This window comes from Cariama cristata, unplaced genomic scaffold (genome assembly GCF_000690535.1).
Source record: "Cariama cristata isolate BGI_N322 unplaced genomic scaffold, ASM69053v1 scaffold151, whole genome shotgun sequence".
Lineage (NCBI taxonomy): Eukaryota > Metazoa > Chordata > Aves > Cariamiformes > Cariamidae > Cariama > Cariama cristata.
Window position 1 is genome coordinate 1 of NW_009597286.1, and position 24,163 is coordinate 24,163.

The window sequence follows — 24,163 nt, forward strand, 5'->3', positions numbered from 1 at the left end:
CCTGTTTTAGCCAAACCAGGACACACTGTGAAACTCCACAGAAGTCAATTGGGGTTTGCAAGAGTTCAGGTCCAGCCTGAGAGATTCTCCCGGCAGGACTAAGCACAGAGGTGGATTTGCCAGCTTAAGCCCAGCCCTAAAAGCCTGTAACTCCCACAATGTGCTGCAAGACACAGCCCAGGGAAGAGCTCAGGACTGCAGCAGTGCATCGTTGGACAGACATAGTACCGTCTGCTTGGAAAAAGCAAGCCTAGCCAGCAAAAATGAAAACAACATGGACACAGTGCTGTAATTACAGGCAGGAAAACATATTGGCCCCCCTTCCAGGCCCCACTCCCCCCCGCCACTTTCCAATGTACACAGCTCCAAGTTGTTTTCTCTAATGGAGACTTTATATACTAAACCCTTCTAACAAGCAAATATAGAATCATAGAATCATAGAATCATTATGGTTGGAAGAGACCGCAAAGATCATCAAGTCAAACCGTATACCTGATGCCACCATTCCCACTAAACCACGCCCTGAAGCACCACATCTAAACGTTTTTTTTGAACACCTCCTGGGACGATGACTCCACCATCTCCCTGGGGAGCGCATCCCAATGCTTAACGACTCTTACAGTGAGGAAGTTCTTTCTAATGTCGAGCCTGAACCTCCCCTGGCGCAACTTGAGATCGTTTCTTCCTGTCCTATCGCTAATTACCGGGGAGAAGAGACCAACCCCCACCTCACTACAACCTCCTTTCAGGTAGTTGTAGAGGGTGATCAGGTCTCCCCTCAGCCTCCTCTTCTCCAGACTAAACACCCCCAGCTCCCTCAGCCGCTCCTCATAAGGCTTTTTCTCCAGGCCCTTCACCAGTTTCATTGCCCTTCTCTGGACACGCTCCAGCAGCTCAATGTCCTTCTTATAGTGAGGGGCCCAAAACTGAACACAGTATTCGAGGTGCGGCCTCACCAGCGCAGAGTACAAAGGGATGATCACTTCCCTAGTCCTGCTGGCCACGCTGTTTCTGATACAGGCCAGGATGCTGTTGGCCGCCTTGGCCACCTGGGCACACTGACGGCTCATATATACCCTTTTAGATAGCAGACAAAAATGCTACACCCTTCTTGGGTCCTCTCTTTCCTCTTCTGCTCCTACTAGTCCCACTACAGCTGAGTTTCATTTCCCTGATCTGCCCACCAGCATCTAGAGACCTGGAATGTGCCCTGTTCCAGGAAATTTCAATTGCTGACAGCAAGCCAACACATGGAGGTCACACTTTAAAAAATCTGCCTCATGTAAAAACAACGGATTAGTCTTCCCCCATCCTGAGCTGTGCTGTTTATGTTTAGAATCCAAATAAAACCCCAAACCCTAGATTAACCATTATGCATCAGCCTGAGTTAGGAAGTTGTTTGGTGTAGCTAGAAGAGGTAATTTCAAAACAGTTAACAAACATTGGATGATAACAGTTAAGTCAAGACTGATATTTGGATTTGGCAAAGCTGTGTAAGAAATTAAAATAAAACAGTACCAAGAAGAGGTTCATTTATATAGACAGGCACACAGTAATGCAACAATCTTCAACCTATTGCATTGATGCTGCTCTCGTTCCACTTGCTGCTCAGGCTCTCAACTAGAAAGACTCACAAAAAATTATTTCTGACTTACCAGACTTTATCACTGCATCTGTCGTATTTGGAGGAAATTTCTGCCAATCCACACTACAGGGTTCAGACCCAGATGAATGACACCATTTTACTATGTAGCCACAGGTCATATTGGGGTAAGAATTCCAAGAAATATAAATTCCGTTCCCCATTGCCACGGCCCGATCTGTTTTGACATTGTCTGCAACAAAGACACAAAAATCCATCAGAGAGAGGACACTTATCTGTAGTCCAAGCCGGAAGAACGCCTTCCAGCCACAGCACAAAGGTTTTATAAACTGCAGTCATTTCTAAGAAGGAGACGAGACAGCACTCCTGGTACTGTGAAATTCGAAGCGGTGCACTCAGCTATGCTTTCTGAAGTGCTGGAAATCAGACGTAGCCTGCAGCAAATCCCTCAGCCAGCCTTAAGTATGATGACGAGAAGTGCGGCAGCTCAGGACTGGCTTAAAAAGCACTTTTTAAAGGTAAGGATTTATAGCAGATGTCAGGTTCCAATCTGACTTGACACCAATTTGGCAGGAGCCTCCAGCTATAAATTCCTGCTTTCATTTCATCAAACTGTTTGCTTTGTGTTTCTTTTAAAGTGTCTTGCTGTCACTAGCCCGACCACAGACAACCGTTTTTCACTGAGAATCAGTGAAAAGTCAAGTCCCTGGTGAACTTTATGGAGGCTCCAGACTACCAAGGGTAAATTAAAAAAAAAAAAAAAAAAGGTTTTGCCTTTAGTCTATTTCTCTTGTTTATGATTATCAAAGGTCTAGCTGCCCTTGAAGTGATCAGATCTGGGAACAACTTCTGATTCCTGCAGCTTCCCTCCATGGCTGCCCACCAGATGGGACCCCGCCGAGCTAAGGGATGTTTTCCAAAGGCCACCACAACAGCAGTGGCCTCGCAACAGACCTGCAAAAACAATCTCAGGGTTTCAGTTTTTCCTTTTTCAGTGTTCTCATTTATGCTCCCTATTGAGTCTATTATTTCATGTTATTAAAGCCATAAACTAGGGATGGCTGAAGGGCGAGGGCAGTTTTTAAGAACCAGTGCTGTGAAAACTTTAGTTTCACAGACGTGCTGTGAATGTCAAAGTACTGTCTATTTCTAAATAATCTTAACGTACAGCTGTTACTGTGTAGAATCCTTTTCTAGCTTGCTCATGACAAGACACACATGATTAAAAAAAAGCAAGTCAACTCCAGAAGTCTTTCAATACTTTTCCCTAAAAAACTACTATGCACCTAGTGAAACTACACTTCTTTGATGTTGGAACAGAGCATATTGCTAATCAGTCTGCTTTAATTTTCCTATTTACAGGAAAGACTTTTTACTGACAGTGAGCACATACTCTCTAAAAAATGCTTAAATACGCCACACTCAATTTTATTTCCTGAGCCAGATGACTAGAAATTCAACCAGGGCAGTACTGCTCACTTTGGTGTATTTATAGCTGCAACCTTGACTAGTAGAAATAACTACTAGCACTACAGCACTACTGTAGTAGGGGAGCCTGTAACAGCCAGATTATATGCCCTGACTCTCTACAGAGCACTTTTCAGAGACAGTGACAAATTAATTAATGCAGAGTACCCTTTGTTTGTGTTTTCAGTTTTCACAAAACCTCAGCAGATCTTAAGCTTCAGAGACACTGCTCTCTTACGGACTTTAAAAGCACTTACAGACTGTACACAGGAAGCAGCCACAAAAGATGTTTGGGCAGAAATGTCATCCAGTTCAGTGAATGAGTCATCTTTCATGACTCCAGCCAGTGACTCAGATAATTCCTATACCAACTTGGGAGCAAATCTTCAACGAGTACAAGCTGGGTAACACCAAAGGGAACCTCAGACATCCAAGAGAAAGCTATAAATGAATGCAAAGCTCCAGCTGCCATCAGCTGTCCCACACCACAAACCTATTACAGAGACCTCCCTGACTCCCAGAGTCTCGTTCTCTCACTGCTGAAGGAGAGCTATAAAAGCATTTTCATTCTGTCTATCATGAATGAAAGACAGACAGACATTCTGTCTTTGTTCTTCTGTATGGGACATAACTGTCCCATACAATTACTCTTCCCTCCAAGGAGCAGACTAAGAATACATTTTTAGGTATTGCTGTTTTGGAGAAGCACAAAAAACATGAAGAGCAACGGTTTTCCTTCACATAGAAACAAACCCGTTTTTTCTCTCACTGTGAATCTCAGTCAAAGAACATTTCTTCCTAAGAAAGATGGCCCTGTCTTATCAGAACCTGAGTTGCAAGGTAGGCAGCTGTGATGCCTGTTCTCAGGGGTGGGGGGAGGGGGGCAAGGAGAAGCAACACCATACATATTCCTGGCAAATAAGCAGAGAGGGGCCTTACTGTGTAAATCTGTCCTCCCTGCAGAGCATCAGCTAGATCTTGAGCTAAAGGTTTGGGCTTTGGGAGATTACACTCTTCCTGGTGTGCAGGGAAGCATGGACTCTCAGCCACATGCAATATTATCTTCTCCTCAAGCTCAGTGTTAGGAGCAGAAAATCATTATCTGGCTCAGTTACTTCCTTTCACAATACCTGCAGCAAGAGTGGTAGTGCTTTAATCAGGAAGCTAAAGACCTACCTCCTCTTCAAAGACCAGCTCCTAGCACAAGGATGCCAACCCTTTACCAATCAGCCCAATTAATATTCTCCTGCAGTACTCACAGGCATTGAACTGACAATTCTCCCCTTAAAAAGCCACACAACACCCCCAAAACTTTATTCTGGTTCTCTTTAGCATGAAACACTTTTCAGCATCTCAACAAGAACACACAGAAATAAACTGAGGTCCCCAAACATCAGAGATCTACACTGATGCTTTGAAGCCTCATCCTTGTTATTCCTGGGAGGTCTTCAGAAAAGTGCAAATAGCTGCAGGGACTGCACACCATCACCCTCCTTTTATGCAGACAGCACAATTAATTGCTGAGATGCTACCCTAAAAGCAAAGCAGCAATTTTTTTCTTCCCCCTCCTAGTAGATTTGGATGGGGAAATAAACCAGAAACCAAACACAAACAAACAAAGCATGTACCTATCTTATTTTTCAGTAAACAAACTCGTGGAGGCATCCCCCAAGCTTTGAAGGTGTTTAGCTCTCTGCTAGGAGCACTCACCGCTTGGAAGTTCCACGCTCGTTATCCTCGAAGGAGGAGATGAACCTGCGTGGTTTTTGGCTACAACACTAATTACACAGTCATTTTTTCCAAGTTTTATCTCAGTACTGTTTGAGGGTTCGCTGACTTCTTTATACTCCAGTGGTGTCTCTAGCAGGTAGCAGGACACTTCATGAGACACTATTTTTCCATTGGCTTCAGAAAGGGATAAAGGCTACAAAACAGACAAAGGACGCATTAAAACCAAAATAAGACATAGGATAATAAGAATTCAATATCCTGACCTAGTCTGATGACTCTATAGGACTACAACACAGAAAAGACAGTTACTCCAATGTGACTTTGAGAATTAACACATAAGGTCATAAGTTTTTCATGCTTCTCAGTGCAATGTTTCAATTATAAAATTTTAATAATATCCTCATTTGGGGAAAAATAGTTGTGTCAATGGATGGTTCTATAAAAAGTTAAGGAAAGTAGCCTGATTTATTGACTATAAACGTCACTCATTTATAAATGTGTAAGTTCCATAGTTACATTACATAATATTTTAAAACTTTTAGTGTCCTCTCTACCTTCCAGAAGATTTTAAGACTTTTTCCAGAAGGACTTCTCTCTCTCCAGATATCTGGTCCTCTTGCAGGTGCTAAGAAAAGAAAAAAAAAAGAGCCTTTTTTTACCCTCTAAGTTACACAGTAGACAATTTACCAGCTATGAAAAAGTTACGGGTTTAGATGACTAATTTTAAAATATATGGCTTCACAAGTTCAACATTTTATCATCAAAGAAGTAAATAAACTTACGGGCTTCCAATGTTGTGTGCTCCTCTATCCTGCTCCAGTCACTCCACCTCCAGAAGTGGTCAGCAGCCGAACAGCGCACCCTAAACTGGTATTTTGTATACGGGTGCAACGTGTTCAGCTGAGCTATGTAAGTTGAGAATTTTCCACCAGGCACAGAGACATTGTGCTGTTAAAAATTCAGGGAAATTGACATGAAAAAAAAATATATATTTTCGTCATAGATTATGCTGAAAGTCAACACCTAAAAGGTGATATTTTTCCCCAAGAATACCGACAGTGTGAAAAAAAGCTGCAGTCACACCCTACAAAGAAATTAATGAAACAGAAAAGTATTTCCTATGCAGTCACCCTAAACAAAGGTAATTTTTTCCGAGGTCTGTCAAAATAAAGTCATATATAGCACAGAAATCGAAATATGACAGTAGGTAGCACCTTTGAGATGTAAAGCATGAAAAGGAGAGACAACACTGATGAGCCTTCAACAGGATGAGCTCTGCACACAGGAGCAGGCTGCTGCTTCCCATCTCTCCCATCCAGTCCCTCTCTCTCCTTTATGCTGTAAAACTGCTCAACATGAGGCAGGCCAGCATTTCACCTCTGGTATTCAGAACCTGCACTTCCACTGGGCACGTGCACATCAAACTGAGTGGACAGTTTTTCCTAAGACATATGCACAGAAGCATGCTAAAGACAGTCTGAGCAAGATGTTTATCATGCAGTCTTCTTCCTAGGCAGTCATTTTTCCTTCAAAAGATAGTATCTAAGCCTTACCCAGGTCATCTCTGTTCACAGTTCTCATGAGAGGACGAGTCTCTCCTATTACTCTTAAAATGGTGTGAGTCTAAGGAGTCTTTCAGTTTCATGATTACTTAAAGAAACCCTAAGCCTGGGAATATTTTTTACTGAATCTAATTATAACACATGTGCATCACAGCTGCCAACAACTGGACTCCAAGTGACTTTAAGATGCAACTAATTGTGCATTTCTAAAGCCAAATGACAACTTGAAGAATATTAAAAAAGTCAACAATCTCTCATATGGATGGAAAAGCTTCTGAAAACATCCTCAAAATGCCATGTAAAACCTCGTAACAATTTCACAGCTACTTTTGTTTATTACAGAGAACTATTGTAGGTTTTTTATTAAGCAACCAGAGCCACCGTAACAAGGCTGTAAAAGCTTCTGCCAAGCTGATTGCTGTGTTTCAAAATACCTGTAGCTGCGGTCTCTGATACAGGTGCAGTGAACCAAACTGCTGTGATGGTCAGGAAGACCTGACCATCTCCCACTGCCTCAGATGACTGACCTCATAGCAGAGTTCACAAGCAGGTGTGTGCCCCAGGCTTCGAGTAGCATAACTCTGGCTAGACAGAACTGCGCAAATCTACTTTTTTAGCAGTTTAAGCTAACTGAAGTGGAAGTGGGTGACACTTGGGTGCTTGTTTCCCCTGCTGACTGCTCAAGAAGCAATAATTGTTGGGAGCAGAGAAATGCAGACAACAGTGGGTGGTGGTATCTCAGACTATACACCAAAATGCAGCACAGCTCATCTGTAAGAGCTCTTATGTACATCTAAAAGTCAGTTCCTTCTCTTGTTAGTTCCAAAGATATCTATGATTCTCTTCACAGTACCTAATCTCCGGGTACTACTTAACAGACGGCATTACAGAGGAAATATAAAAGCTTAAGGCTTGCACACGCATCAAGTGCTTTGAAAGTATTTTTAAAAACCTCTTACAGAGCATGCATTAACTACCACCCTCTTATTTTAGAGGCAATGTATATAATGACTATCTTCAGTTTTAGTTGTGTCACTTCTGTGGCTTGAGTAACTTTATTCAAGGCTGCGCCCAACAGGCAACTAAATACAGCGGGTAATAGAATACTGCTAAAAATCAAACAAGTGTTGTAAAAAGCAGCCTCTGAGGTTAATGCGCTCAAATTACAAATTCAGGCTCTGTGCGCCAAGACCTGATAATTCAGCATGTGCCTACCCAAGCTGGTCAGAGATACTCCATCTGAATGCACAAACACAGAATTTGAAGGTAAATCTCAGGCCAACTGAACATGCTTCTGTCATTACGCTTCCCCAGTGACAGAGATCACCCCACACTAAGTTAGGCAGTACGGAAGAAGTGTATATATTCTCCCCACCTACACTCAGTATCTCATGCTAGTGTCTAAATTAGTATCCTACGCTCCCCTGACAGTCAGCAGAGTAAATATGCAGCTCCAGTCAGCGGTACAGAGCACCAAAGCTGGGCAGCAGCTGGAAGCCTGAATGATGGAAAATCTGAATCCCACCTAGAAATACCACCTTCTCTCCAACTGCAGAGGTCTTCACCAGGGATTACCTACTGATACGCCCAGTGGGAGAATCCTTCCCTATCCTGTCTCTACATCAGTGACATACAAGCAGGTTTAGCAGCTCCCTATTACAGCCACATGCATGTCAGTTGCTGCCAGCAAGCAAATGAACTGTTCTCTGAGGGAAAAAAAAAAAAAAAAAAAAAAAGAAATTCAGACCAAAAGAGGCAATCTGAAACAGCCACTGTGGAAGTCTGCAGGATAGCATCCTGGAACAAGCGTGTGTTAATACAGTTTGCACCAGGAAGGACAAAGCAGAAGGACAGTTACCTAAAAGGTCAGCACAAAGCACTATGCACCCTCTGCAAGTACCAAGTAACATGGTGGGTAATTTGACTTTCCTCTAAATGGTTTAAAACCAACCAAAAAAAAAAGAAAGCAGGCAACAACAGAGATGAGCAGAACTTTTTCTGATTTTAGTAGATTGACTTCTGGTTATTACTACATTAATCATTTAATAAGATGATCAGAATGAAGATCTTAGAGAGAAAATAATTTGAAATGTGACTAGTTTGGTGAAAAAGATGAACATTTGAGCCAAAAAAAAAAAAATCCATTAAAAGCAACACTTACCAGTTTTTGCTCAGAGTGACCACCACTAATTTCAATTTGACACAGAAGCCTGATCTCAGCAAAGCTGCCATTTATAAACCAACGCAGACGGGCGCTTGTAGAGCTGTTCCCAGAAACAGTTAACTTTTCTGGAGTTTTTGGATGAACTTTAAAAAATAAAGAAAAACCCCTCAGATCTAAGAAAAACACATTCATTTTAGTTCAGAAAAATCTGATTTTAAAAGATCAAAGAGAATCAGAAGGATAGATAAGTGATCCAACCAGCAACTAGGACAGCTGGTGCTGGGAAGGCACCCACAAGCAGTCTCATTCCTGATGCTCTCCTCAGCTATCAAACATGGAAACAGATTTACTTAAGGCTGAGCATACTGGCATGTGTGATAAGGAGTTGTAGACACAGAAAAACTGACTTTATCAAAACCGTGAAACACAAGTTATTTCAGAGGACCACAGTGACAGATGAAATTCACTCAACTTTGTTCAGCTTCTCAGAACTTTTAAAGTTAGAATTTAAAGTCTGCAGACTAGGACAGGGTGGGACTTCTAAATGACCTCTCCCTCCCCAAAACTCCCTTCATAGAATTTTTCAGTAATATCCAGTACTACTATTCATAGCTATCAGAGAAAAATATCTCTACTGTTGGAATTGGTCCAGTTACCCCTAAGGAAATATGTGCTCTATCCTGGGAATTAAGTGGACAGCTAAAAAGAAACAAATAGGAAATAGCAGTTGTATCAACTGGTTGCAAAACAGCCCAATTTATAATTAACAGAAACAAATTATGCTTTTCTAGGACCTGCCAATTTACTCTGACAATTTTAATCTCAGGCTAGTTGAACTGGAACACGGACAAAAAAAACCCGCACCATCTTCATGTTTAAATTCAGTTTTTCAGAGCGAATGGCAGAATGCTGTAATCATCAGGAACCCCTGAATCCTCAGCTGTGGTTGTGGAGGCAGATGGAAAAGGATGGGGAAGACAGCACTAGAAAGGTGGTCATCTTCTCCCTTTCCTTGTCTAAACTGAAGGTCTCAAGAAAGAAGTTACTTATTTCTACAAACCATGACAGCAGAAGATCATGGCAGGTAATACTCCTGCTATTACCTTTCACCTTTTAGTGCTACTTTTTTTATGCTCCAAATCCTGCTGTTGTAAAACTGCGTAATATTTTGCCCTATAAGCAGACACTGAAATACAGGGTCACTTACAGTTCATAAAGTTACACCTAAATTTTAATTATTGATGTGTAATACAATATGAAGTTAACACATAAACAGCAGCTGGTTAATCATTAGATCACAGGTAGCATTTATCCACACAGCAGTGTATCCAATCTGGTAGCATTGCTGCCAAGAACTGGCATCTCTCTGTATACCTAATCATTGCCTCAGCACATGTCCTGAGATATTTTCTTTTCAAGTGCAAATTACTGAATACGGCAAAATACTGCAGACTATAAAGCAAAATAATGACAAGTATACCATGTCACAGTTCTTCAAATCCAAAACAAACACATGGCTAGCATGCAGTAAACATAACCCTTCGCCTTCGTAATTCTTAAGTTTTACCTCTTTGAGTTAAATCAACCAAAAGCGATGACTGTGTTTGCCCGATAGGATTGGAGACGCCTAATACGAAATCGTAGGTTTTTTGATCAGCCAGTACTGGAAAGTCACAGACACGCTCTCTGTTCATTTCATTTACTTCACATGAAACATTTTTCCCAGATATTCTACAAAGTAAAAAGGGGAGGGAACAACTTAATTTTTGAGTAAGATAATTCTAGCAATAGTCAGAAGTCTAAACGGAAAACACAGTAAAGAACGATGGGTTCAGTGACACATGGCTTACAGAATTATTTGATTGCAGAGGCATATCTAACACCATAATGGAGGTTAAAGTGGTATCAGTCACGACTTGCCCTATTCTCACATGAAACTCTCCTCTTCCACTAGCATAACATTTCCATCCTCTCACTTCTCAAAAGCCTGGAAAACAGGTAGGTCCTGTAAAACCACCTCACAAGTCACAACTAAGATTCTGATTTAAAGTATCTTTGTTCAGATCAGCATACATTTGCATTTAAAGAACGTTCTTAATTGCTTTCTGAGCTAGGGAGATGCAACACACATTATGTCTTCCTATCAGCTCTGCCAAATCTAAACTAAGGTTTGTTACCTGGGATACATCCATTAGTTCCAGTCGTTTTTAACTCAAAAGCAGGAGAGGCAGTCTGGTAACAGCCAAGACCAGAGTTATGTCTTTAGAGATAAAATCTGAAGCATGTGTATATGTATGTACGTACTTATATAGAAGTTGCTGTAATTACAATCTGTGTAAACCTCTCATTCAGTAGCCCAAGTTTAATTTCTTCCTGCGGGCATTTTTATTGCCTTCTAGCTGATCTCAGAGATGTCTCCACACCATACTCTATTTCAATAACTCAGTGTGGGCTGAGAACAAGGATGAGAATATTTACCCTGAAATGCACCATATTAATCTCCTCACAGCTTTGGGCTGAGTGAAACAAGTCTGAACTACATCCTCATTTACGAGCTGAATATGGGCAAACAGTGACTGGAGCTCCTTCCCTTTGAATACTTGAATGCTTTGTTTTGTCCACCTCTTTGCACCCTACCCAATGACTTTTAGCACTAGCATCCTGGACGACATCTGTGACTGTAACTCAAACTTCATTGGCTCTGACTTGCTTCAAAGCCACCACGACACTCCACTTCCCATCAGTTTGTGTGACTCCTGGCTCTCTCCTCTGACTGGTCCTTTGGTATTATGGGGGAGCGTCCTCCCCACGGGAATTTTATTAACTCCTTACTAACTTCTGATCATAACCACCAAGGAATCCCATTTGCAAGTGGTATTCCAAAATAACGGTTCTTCACTTTTAAGGCTTTACATGACCTACGATGAAGACAAACTAGTGGGACATCAGTCTTCACTTCTTTCTGTGGATGATGCCAGTGTTACTTGTCCCTTTCAATGTTTTCCAGGTAACATGCACTTTGCCTGCTCTACACTGTCTTGCTCTTAATGCTGGGAAGAGAACAGATGTAGGCTTATTGCTATTTTCCCTAGTAGCATTTGGGAAATGCCCCATGACCTGTCTTAGAACTGTTCCTCAGTGAGTTTCTATCATCCTGCATAGCAGAAACCCAGTAAATGTCTGACAGATGATCTGACACAGGTTGCATATAAAAAAACCTTAAAAATTAGTGAATGACTCCTACTATCTCCCTGTATTTTCATATTGGTCTTATCTACATGTTGGTAGCAGCCTGAAACAATAAGCCATTTCTTTTCCCCTGAGTTCATAATGGCTTAAGTCTTCAGGAAAAGTCATTCTTAATTCCCATTGGAATTTTGCAGAGCTAGACAAGGATTCTCCAAGTTTAGTTTAGTTTCAGCTTCCACAACACTTGAAAAGTATTTTAGGCTCTAAACAATGGAGACTATCTCATTTAAATAGGCATGGTGCAGTAAGTCACACGTAGCAATGGATATATTTAGTTCTAGCCTTTTATTCCTTTTAGTGCTGAATTGTTTTACCTTTCAAGTAAACCGTATTTTGTTCTTCGTTTTCCATACAGTCCACTGGGTCTGCCTGGTTTCCAGGTGCATTTTATTATCAGGAAGTTGGACGTTTCACAGCTGAGGTTTTGGGGAATATCAGGGGCATCTGTAGCATGAAAGGAAACCAAAACAGTTAGCTGACATTTTGCCATCCTAGTGCGACAACTGGGCCACTAGCTTCCCGAAAGCATCACCACTCATTTTTGCTGGGTCTAGATCTCGTGCCTCACAGGTATACAGTAGTAGTTACACTCTAACCATATAAATAATACACTGTAAAAAATTGCAGTAAAACAGATGGATAATTATTACCAGCCCCATCTGACTAACACTTGACTCTAGGCTTCTAGGTGGGTGGGTGATCTGGTAAATCACATGCAAATACAGTCACAAGCTCCAGGCTCTGACATCTAAGTGTTTCACTGAAACTCTGCCAAGACTCTTCCAAAATTCTGAGCACCAGTTTAGCTGCTGAGCAATGTAGGAATGCTGCTGCCTATGCGTCACGTTTTCTTATGTGCCAGCCCCACTGTTGCTTTGAATTCTCCAAGTAAGTCATGTCAAAGACATGTTCCCTTTAACATGAATTCCACACTGAATTTGAAAGATAAAGCAAGCCCAGATTGGGTCATCCTCTTCACTGTTCCTTTGGAAGTGCCCATCTTTTTCTTTTAAAGCTTGTACTTTGCTCCCATACTAGAGAAGAGTTGAATGCTTTCCTGGAGAAGACAGGCAGTGCTCCCAACAGAGAGGGTAACCATGCCAATGTGAGACTAAGGACAGCACTTATTTCAAGCCTCGTACACTTTTCTCCAAAAGACAGCACAGTAACATTCACATAGCTGCCCTAGAGAAGGGGCACTAACACAAGAGGCAACTGTGGCAGGCTTAGTTCAGATTATGAGCAGCAGGCCAAAAAAGAACACTTACTTTGCCAGACCTAGGCTTAATCAAGGTGGTGTGCATACACATTTACTTCCTCTATCTTTTCTTCCCCAAATGTGTCTCATCAGCAAGAGCATCATGACAAGTCCTCTCCGTTCCCACTAAATAGGTACCCAAGAAGAAACACTGGCAGGAAACAGACTTCACCACATCCCAGCTCTTCAAAAACCACTGTATAGGAAAAACCTATAGGATTATCATGGTGGTTCATGAACCACTGACTTATTTACCAGGAAGATTCTCCCACAAAAGCAAATACTGCACAAATAATATAAAAATGGCATCTCACTGAGATGTCATAAGAGGTTGAATTCTGTTTTGCATTTGCTATTACACACTTAATAAACAAAGTCAATGACAGGAAGCACAGGCTGGAGTTGGGAATACACTTTCAAAACGAGTCGTCTCTCCTTTCCCTCAAACCCAAGGACCCTAAGTTCAAAGACCGGCATTTGTAATGGGGAACAGGATTCTAACGAGCAGCTATTGGAAGATGATAACTCTCAAAATCTCTGTGGGTAAAACACACAAAGCTTTAAAGTAACCAATTACGGGAGAGAAGAACCAGGTACTTTCAGTAGTTTGTTTTAAGAGGTATCTGTTTCTGGAAGAGATTTCTGAGGCTGGCATGGTTACACAGAGAAGACACAGTGATTCAGTATCTTTAAAGAAAATACTGAAAGAATGTTCAGAATATTTTCCAGGAAAGAGGAACTGTCAGCTGGGTACCTTTGCTGTAATTAGCTCCCAGAGAGCTACTGCCCTCGATGAGCATCTGTTGAAGTCTAACTGGTTTATGTCTTCATTTGACTGGTTGGTTAAGTGAATGCTTTCACTTACAATCCTTGCTCTTACAATCTTCTTACTTTGTCATGGACCAACCTACAACAGATGTAAACCTAAAGTGATAGAGACTGAGGATGAAACTTCATACAGTAAAAAACTTCTAAGTATTCTGAGTCATGAAGAAGTGCCTTAGAAAAAGAGATCAAGGAGTGAAGCACTGGGCCAGGTTCTAAGAGAAGCGGGCTTACATGGGTACCTCCTCATACTCCCAGCCTTGGTGTTTTCTCCATGAGCTGGAGTTTCCACAGTGAAATCAAACAAGTACCATCCCAGTTCATCCTCAAAAACCAAAGGACAGGGGGAAAAAAGTCACCATAGGATTTGTTTCCTTGCAGAACCCTAAGAGTCTCAAAATTATTTTGATTTTCCTAAGGTTAGTAAACATTATGATACATACATCCTACAAACAAGACAGTTCCATCCATCCCATCTTCAGACAGTATGCATACTACATTTGTTCCACTGGTATCTGAAGCACTGGCATTTAGCACTCTGATTGCACTGCTCCGACTGCTCAGATGTATCATTGGGTATATTTCTGGTCCGTAAGTCATCCGTAGTATCTGCTGTCCTTCTTCATGGACACAACAAATAGTCACATCTGAACCTACTGCCACCACAGTGTCCTGAGGAAACACCCCACTCCCATTGGGCTCAGAATCTTTTCCTATCAGAGAAGGAAGAATAGAAAACAAAAACAAAGAAACAAAAAAGTCCACATGAATAATTTGCTATGGTGCTGATCAGCTAAAATGTGACTGAGGAGCACTCCAGTGCATACAAATCAACGTTTACTATGTTTCATTAACTAATGACTGCATTATTTCTCTAATCAAAACAACTCCAAAAGCAGCAGCCCATCATTGCCTAATGCTTTTCCTCTGATTTTGGTTTACTTTTCATAAAGCAATCAAAGTCCACATGGTGGCAAGGGAACAAACATACCAGGGACCTCTTCTATTGGGCTCCAGTCACTCCAATTCTTGGGGCCAACAAACTGTGTTACATTAATATAACAGCGAATCTTCACATAGTGCGATGTACACTCCAAAGGCATATCTGATGTCCAGTTCCAAGAAAGTACGGTGTCTTCATGAGTCAGTTTCGAATAGTAAGTTACCTACAAAGATTCCCCCCCCCCAAAAAAAAAACAAGAGAGAGTTTATGAACATATAATCTCCTAAGTGTCAACAGAATGGCAAATTAAGTGAAGTAAATCATAAAATTCTGAGAGATGGTCAGCAGTGTCCCACCTAACTTTTAGTTGTGTTGTGAATTTACTTGGACAAAAGCCTAAGATGCTAAATGGCCCACCAGTCAGGTACACTGCCAGCAGAAATACTAGAGGGCAGACATCGGGGGGAGAGCAGGAAGCTTGCCAAGCATCTCAAAAGGTATATAATGCACCCCAGTATCCTGGGCCTCTCCCAGGAAGGGAAATGTTCCAACTTCTCCAAAATGCAACTCTTCTAATATTAGTCCCAGGCTGCACATTTTATCTGTTCTTCATTTCTGAGAATTATAAAACAGAGATAAAAATTGGCCTGGAATAACTGTGGTTGCAAAAAAAAGCAAACTGAATATTCAAAGACCACCAAGACTTGAGACACTGTTGGAGAAGTAAAGCAGAGATAATGGTGTAAAATATCTCCCAAATTCATAAGCAAGTTCTAATTACAAAACCCAACTGTACTAGATTAGAAAAAAATAAATGCTGTGACTAAGTACTGACAGTGGAGCAGCTAGTGTCTTCATAACTCTGAAACTGACCAGGACGTTACCTACCAGAAGCATGGCTACACTCAAGTTCTGCAAAGCTCTACAATCTTCATTACTCTCAGCCTATTTCAAATGACCTCCCAGAATATTACCAAAGGCAAAAATTGTACACATATTTTTCATAAAGGAAGAAAAGGACTCACTTGTGTGACTTTTTCCATTGCTTCTTTACGGAGTATTTGAATCTGCCAAAAGGCATCCAGTCCATATGGGAAGACTGATCCATTATCACCCCACTTCAGATTTAATGTGGAAGTTGAAAAGTCAGGTGTTAAACTAAGAATGTGTGGAGTGAGAGGAACAAACGCTTGAAAAAGAGAGGGGGGGGGGAAAAGCCATATTCAAGTCATTAGCCAGCAACATCAGCCCTACAGGTGTTTAACAGCCACATCTCTCTGCTCTGAATTGGCTACTAGCCATACAAACACGTAACTCAACCTCTGTAATTAGAACAAGATGGGTGCTGTCATTACTTAAGCACAAAAGTTCCTAGGAAAGCACAGGTGCTGATGAGTCACCAGGTAGCATTTTCTTTTAACATCTCAGCATGCAGATGTGTGAGTAACTGATCATGAATAAGACTCTTCATAATGCATAGTAAGGAAGACATCGTATCTTTCACAACCTTCATTGAATGCCGCAGAGATAAAGGAAGCATGGTGACAGTCTTTGAAGTGTACATAAGAACACACCTAGGGAGGATGATGGAAAAACCCCCAAAGGAAGAAGTGGGTTTTGGAGTTCAGCAGAGAAAAGGGGACTTGCAACAAAAGTGAGAGTAGGGAGAAAGGAGAGCAGAAGCAGTGGATGGAAGATGCCCACATGAGACTCTGAAGAGGCTCATGGGCAATGTGATTTTAAGTTAGAAGAAATATTAAAGGCATGACATGGTGATGGGGACAGGACAGGGAGATTAAACAGAAGCATCTCTTCTATGAATGGGTGGTAGTGAAGCAAGAGGCTGAGAAGCAGTCAAGGATTATGGTAGTACAGGGGTTCTAGCAGGTCATTGGGCCTGGTGCAGGATAAATCCTGTTTTTGAAATGTGTGATTTATCCAACTTTGGTCCTGGCCAAGGCTCTGAGACTCTGCAAAGTGTTCAGCATAGTCAACATACTACCCGAGATAACCTGTGATGAACCTGAGAGACTCATCCTGCATGGAGTCAGTAAAATTCTGGAGAACCCAGTGTGTTGCCCACATATTTTTAAGCTGTGTTTTGCTGAAGTTCTTGAGCTGCTCTGAACTGAAGAGAAAACTAAGTCACAGATAAGAAGCACTGCTGACTTCAGAATTTGACTGCGCTAAAGGAATAAGCAGGCAAACGAAAACCAAAGACTAAATTATGAGCAAGCGTGGCAGATCGATTCAATGCCATCTTCCACTTACAACTTCCTCCTCTGGGAGGAAGGAATTGGGAAAAAGTCGAATTTATCTGTGACTCAAATATGATGCAGCCTACCTCCCAAGCATAAACATACTTGCTCAGCTTCATATACATTTGAACAGAATGGGTAAGTTTGGCACATATTAAGAAAATATGATCCTGTCAGGAGTAACATATGATATAATTTCCCTTAAAATGTTGTGAAATTGCAGGAATAAACTACTTCATTCTGTAGCTATTCAGCATTTAAAATGGGAGAACAAGCACCAGGAAGTTTATTCTGCCTTTCCCAGCCAACTCTGACCAAATGTACTTTATGGCCCATGTAGGTACCTCAGTATGTACATTAGGAACTTGTTTCCTAATTTACAATTAGGGAAAAAAAAAGGCAAAGAGTGACTTTATTTTCCTCCTCACAGTCTGCTGTCGATTTCTCGGCTATGATCTATGGATAAGAGGGGCTTTCTTTCCCCCAAAGAGGGAGAGAAAACGACCTGTTATGTATGGTAGATTCATATGGACTCAGCGCATCAACATTTTACATACAGGAACACTGCCAAAGAAAACTGCAAGCATATACACTTCTGGAGCATTGTTAATCATAGTATAAAGGCATTATGTACACACATAAAACCTGATACTTACAGACATCTTTCTTGTGGATTTCAAATTCTTTGGTAGCAAAAGCAGTTCCAGAAATGCTGTTTGTGGTTATCGTCACCGTGGTGGAGCTCTCTGGGACTGGAATCTCGACCCTTTTCTCCTTAGTTTTAAAACACAGTGGAGGGGGGAGGTCACTGAAAAGACAGAGAGGATTAAGCAGGTATTTCAGCTGACAGGAAGCTAAGGCAAGTTAAGTCCTATTCCTAGGACACTAATAAAACACAAATTATCTGTAATATAACAGAAAGCTCCATATGAAGTTTGTGAAAGAGTAAGACTTGCATGGGCTTTGGTTAGTATCAGATTAACAGGCATTCCCTCGTCTTTCAAGTCACTTTTATCATAGTGATAGGCTGTGCACCAGTTGTATAACGCAGCTACCTAGTTGTTAAGAGAACACTTTAAAGTGAAAAACTGACTTTTTAACCACAAGACATTTTTCTGAAACCTGCAGTCACCAGGAATCAATATTTCAAAACAAGCAAAATAAAAAAAACCCAAACCCAACAGTACCTCCCCCTCCCTTCATGTTTTCTTGCTCCCTCTCCCTCCATTTCTTCTCAAAGTGATGACATATGGGTACAAAGAGCAGATTTGCCCATCTGTGTCCCCACTTTGTAACAAATCTTCTCCCTTCTGCTGCTCAGCTCATGGGACAAGAGAACAGGCCAGGGGGGAGAATTGCTAAGGTCCCAGACCAAAATACAGTCTGCGCATAATGGTTGTGCAGTGCTCAGCACAATGTGATCTGGCCTTTGTGTGGAGGTTGCAGGTACATACAGGAAATTATTATTGTCAAGTCCCTTTGCTCATTATCATTGATGTACAACTAGAAAGGCAAAAAGTTTGGAAAACTCCAGACCTTCCTCTTGAGGGAACGATGGGAGGAAGGAAAGCAAAGAGAACAATGCCAGACTTCCTGCTGAGGGACGGTTACTCATGAACTGGAACAGGACCCTGGAGCTCCCATCAGCTGGAGTCAAGAGCTCGGGTTGAACTTTTAAGCTTCACGCAAGACTCTGGGCTAGTGAACGCCAACTGAGACTTGAGTGCTCAGAAAGGCTATTCCTCTTCTGTACTGAGATATTATTAGGGGATGTTTGGGTAACTGAAAAACAAAATCTCCTTCCCTCAGGGAGGTCTGCACTAAGCTCAGCCCTCAGCCTCTTTGCTTCAGGGACCCAAGCCTGTTCTGCTTTGCTAAGGAAAAACAGCAGCAGTTACATGACTGTTCTTGTTTAGAGCACAGTACCTCATGAACTCTACCCTCCTGAACTCTGGCCACAATGTCACATATAAGCTCTTTTTTTTTATAGAAATGATAGCTGACAATACAGTATTAATAATTAGACACAGAAAATCAAACATGTAGGTGGAAGAAGTGCAGCCAAGCCCTGGGACCCTAAGGACAAGTCTGGGCTGCTCGCAGAATTTACAGGAAAAAAGAGTACAAATATCTGGATTGGGGGCAGGATCAAGATGCAGAAAGGATTTGAACTCATCTCTAACACATGTAAGTATTTGGCAGACCCACAGCATGGGGAATTGAACATGTAGTTCTCATTAGTGAAAAACACACTGAAGATTTAAGGTTTTTAAACGTTTCTCTAAATTTTCAACTCCCTTTCACTTTGGAAAAGCTATTGTAATTGTGGAATAATTTTTACGTTTCCTAGAGGAAATAAAATGCTCTCCAGACAGCTTAAAATTTATAAAGGTTGTAAGACAGTCACCAAGAGATTTTTCACGTTTTTCCACACATGAATCTCAACACTTAAGTCATATATTCTACTGCTTTGGCCCATAACATCAGGATTCGCTTTTTCCAAATATCATTTCCTTTTGGGTTGAACCTGGTATGAAGACATCACTCATGAAAGCTCTGAGCAAGGGCTAGGCAGACACACAGAGAAGTCTGAGTAAACGAGAGCATCTTCCAGTCCTTTGAAGAGAGCAAGCAGATTTTGGCAGGACAATTGTTAGCATCAAACAAGACTTTGCCAGAAACATTGCCATTGCCTGAGTTAACAGTGCCCGGAAGGAGCACCACCCAAGGAAAACTGATGGGGAGATGCTGGAAACAACAGCATCAAAAATTCCATGGGCAGTGACTAAGGAATAATGATACTTTAATCACAATTTGGTAGTTTTCAACCAGGTATACAGGGGACTTACTTGGTAGTGTAGCAAAAGTCAGTTTGTCCATGTCTTCCTTTAGATGAGACATCCCAAGTGCAGATCATTTTACGTAAATTGAGTGTTACACATTTTAAATTCTGGGGATGCCCCAGAGAACCTGAAATCATATAAGAAATTCAGTCACAAACTGCAGGTCAAAAATGATGAACTGTAAAACAACTGCTATTGTTCACATCTATAACCTTTCTTTTTACATTTTTATTGCATGCATCTCTGGCCACTATTTTAAAATGGTTGAATGATTTGTGTGCCTGATTACAGACAGCCACAGGCTGCCAGATTTCTGGAAGTACCTAAAACATGGGTTTATACTTCTGTGCAACAACACAGGCAGCTGTCTCTTTCCACAATATCTGTTCCTAGCCTAGCTTAATAAGCAGGCTTTGGGCCAATGGCAAAACTACGAGCTTTGATGATAAACTTAATGAGTTTTTTGCTCTCCTCCATTGTCCCACATGGAGGGCAATTAATGACAGAAGGGCAATTAATGATAACGTGTGAAATTGTCGCTGACAGCCAACATACAGCAAGAAGGTCTCAATGCTGACATTTGCACCAACTGCATATGCAGATTACCACAGTTGCATCATTATTGAGAATTTAACACCCAGTTTTGCACGGGTTTACAAGATGCCACTGGGTGCTGGAAAGCAGAGACCAGACCTGGTAGTACCTCCATCCCTAGGATGGTGTAGGAAGACAGAGGTGACGGTTTTTGAACATACAGTAGTAATTAACAATGCAATTAACAATGTAATTAAATAGCATCAGTACAGAAGCTACAAAGTAAAAGCAACTAGTGAACTACATCGCAATAAACCTACCTATCTCTTGGCTATATATTAAGTTTCTTAAACATAAAATAGTTAGCGCTAAAAGGCAGCGGAGACTTGAATTCTTCCACATTCTTCTACTGTTTATTTTCAGAACAGCTGCTTCAAGCAGGAATAAATGTCATCTTCCAACAAGCTGGTTAGTTCTAAAATTAAAAACAAAAACACCTTTGAAATTCCAGAGCTGGTACCCCATAAATGCCACTTTTTGTTCCATCTGCTGACTTCTTCAGTGCTGCTTCCAGGCATAGCAACTCCTTTTTCTTCGTTGTCTGGCAAGCAAACCTTTTCACTGTCCCAGCCACTCCTTGACGCACACATTTTCAGCAAGATATTTCAAACATAACCTCAAGAATCACAGACATGTAAAACTCAACTGTCCACAGGCCTCCTTCAGGACTACCTGAGGCCAGAACAGAATAGAAATGGTAGGGTATTCCCCTAGAATAGGTCTCTTCAACTTAGATGAAATGTCACATTCACAAAGGGTCTTGTGTACCGTCAATGGAAACATCCCCTGCTTTGGATATGGGTTTAAGGGGATAGGAGACCCCATCTGTTTTCCTCTCCCCTCTGCTCACTTTTCATATTGCTGTTACTCAAAGCTATGGAATGCCCAAGACACTGCAGAAACAGATCTGATCACCCAGGATCACTGATTCAATGCAGTGTTAAATAACAATGTCTGGATGAAAAAAATGGAAAAAAAAATGAGAGCCATTTCTCCACCAAAAGATACTTGTTGCTGTAAATACTGACCTTAAGGTAAAAATTATCTAGAATATTACATTTAATGCGTTCTTTGAAGATTAATGGTTTGCATGTTTTCCAAAGAGAAGTTCAACTGTTCAGTGGGATTTGGGAAACACATTCAGGTCCACCCACATATTGGCCACCGTTGGTTTTTGTTCTCAAAAAGGAACTGCAGGGAAGCTTAACCTAAAGCCCAGCCAGTCCCCAGTGCATTGTTTCCCTGCTACCTGAAAGCTCTGAAGACATCAGCACCCTCCCAGAGACCGTAACTGCCATGTAGCAAGGGGCCTTCTCTCGGCAACCAACAGCAGCAGCTGGGCCGTTTTCACTTAAGAACATGGCTGAGCCAGCCTCTCCTACAGAGCAGTTTTGTAAAACTCCCATTTTGTCCTGGGTACTTCTTTTAAAAGTGAAGTGGAAAGGCTCCTGACCTTGTCTTAGAAAACTCTTCCAAAGCTAGATGTACATCATCGTCAGAATAACCGACTTTGTCTAAAAGCCTCTGGAATTTTAAAAGAAACCTCTCTTCACTGAAGTCCTCTGTGCCACCAGGAGCATGCTCCCTCATCCCTGCAATAGAACCATATTTTTTTAATTACTTTTTTTTTTTTTTTAAGGAATTGTCCCTCAGGGGACAGCTGGGAATGCCCGAAATGCTCTTCTGTCCCTCACCAATCTGCACTGTACGAGGAGAAACATATCAGCATTATGTCCAACAATCCAGAGCTGCTCACAAGGCGCTGCTTCTCTGCTTTCTCTTGGTCTGCAATAACCAGACTGAGGGAAAGGTCCAAGCAGCACAGGAGCTGAGAGAGATGCCACAGTAAAGGCCAGTGTTACATCTGGAGGGAAGAAACACCCTTAAAACTTAACAATTATTTTATTTTCACCATGATCTCAAGCCACCTGAGGAGCTTGCTCAAAACATACCAATTTAAGCTATACTAACCCCAGAAACATTCAGTTCTTCTTTTATATATATTCCTAAACTGTAATATTCATCCCATGTAACTTGTTAAAGGTCAAATCAAGAGTGAAGTTTGACAAATCCCTGTTCAGGTAAAGATGAACCAAGAATCCGCCAGCACATAAAATATAACAATCTCTGTGCCAGAAGTCCCCCACCACATTTTGGTGTCTCTCAGGGTCTTTGCATCGTATTTGTCCATGTTACTAATGAAAATATGGGATGTTACCTCCAGGTTTAAACCTTGCTCACAAACCTCTAACTTCATCAAAAAACATGAAGACTACTCAGAAAGATCTAGGAGTTGCATGAATGAAATGACTGATTTCTATTTGTGATGTACATGTAAATTATATGTTCATTTGTTAGTACTTCTTCAAAAGCCATTTCTGGTTTGCAGAGAAATCAAAATTTCAAGTTTTGTGTCAAAATCACTTGACAGTCCCCTATTAGCTAGCAGAAGCCAAGGAAAAAATAAAAACAAGAGAAAGCACTGATGCCACTTTAAGGAGAGAAAACTGTATTGTGAAGTTAATTAAATCCCAAGCCTCTAAACACACCAGATTGTGCAAAATCTGTTTGGTCATGCCAGGTTTAAGAGCCAGATTCAGCAACTACACCTCTGTGCGTGTGTGTGCACGCACGCACTCACGTGCATGCATGTGTCTGTGGTTCAAGAAAATCTTTTGGTTTTCTGCATGCTCTTTCAACACATAGGTTACTGAGTAGTCCTCCTACTGCAGAAGTTTTAATAGTAACATCAGAGCCTTGAATTACAAGAAATTTGAGTCATACCAAATTCTCCTAACTCAAGCACAGTTTTAGTTTCTGTTTCAGGGTCAGGCACGAAAGGGAACCTGTGCACTTTCATGCAGAGCATGATGAGTGTCTTGTAAACCACAATCTTTCCTATGAAGCATAGACTCCCTGGCTCTTGTCTTCTCATACACATTTTATAGCTTGCTGAAAAGTTGGCATTTCAAATCCTCATGTTGCATAATTAAAGGCCATTAGTTAGGAGAAAAGATTCCCACTTATAGGTTTGTTTTAATTACAAAGTTACAAAACAATCGAGGTAAATAAAAAATAGGGAGTTCACTTTCTTCCATGAAAGCTGCCTTCCATCAGTTCAAGACTAATTCAAACAAGGCATGGAGATTTTTCCTTACCCTGGAGAGCGATGAAAAACGTTATCCTCTAGGCAGAAGTACTCTTAAGATGGACAGGACAATATAAGAGAGATTTATTTAGGACAAGAGAGCTCAGCATTGTGAGAGGAAGGCAAAACCTTGACCAGGGCTGGTTGGAGTGCAACACCAGCAGTTGCTACTAAGTGTAAATGTCTTTACATTTTAAGTCTTTATTTTTAAAAAATGGTATGAACGGGGTCAGCCCATTCTCTCCACCAGAAAGAGCAACTGAAACTAAACCATTTTTAACAGTTGTCCACCTTAAAAACCATCAGCAATAACAATCCCGCATCCCTTAACAACCTCACTTTCTTGGGCAATCTATTCATGTCACCTCACTGGCACTATCATTAGTGCTTCCAATGTGCTACAGAACTATCTCTTGCTCCATTTTAAGCACATTACTTTGTCCTACCTCCAGCAGACAAAGAAGAGTTTATCCTCTGCCTTGCAGCAGCCTCTTACATAGAAGATGACTGATATCAGG

At 41.3% G+C, this 24,163-nt stretch overlaps 1 protein-coding gene across 1 annotated transcript; it reads right to left on the reverse strand.

Annotated features, from left to right (window-relative positions):
• Positions 1–1,655: 1,655 nt before the first annotated feature.
• On the reverse strand, positions 1,656–20,839 carry LOC104155047 (leukemia inhibitory factor receptor-like; the record flags this gene model as incomplete). The annotated part of the gene is made up of 13 exons (XM_009708789.1): positions 20,758–20,839; positions 19,910–20,030; positions 17,717–17,868; positions 15,828–15,991; positions 14,851–15,025; positions 14,303–14,572; positions 12,091–12,220; positions 10,095–10,258; positions 8,525–8,670; positions 5,584–5,749; positions 5,356–5,426; positions 4,781–4,994; positions 1,656–1,835 (listed from the first exon to the last, which is right to left on the reverse strand). Coding segments are annotated over exons 1-13 (2,035 nt in total), but the record flags the coding sequence as incomplete, so codon positions are not given.
• Between the last annotated feature and the right edge of the window lie 3,324 nt (positions 20,840–24,163).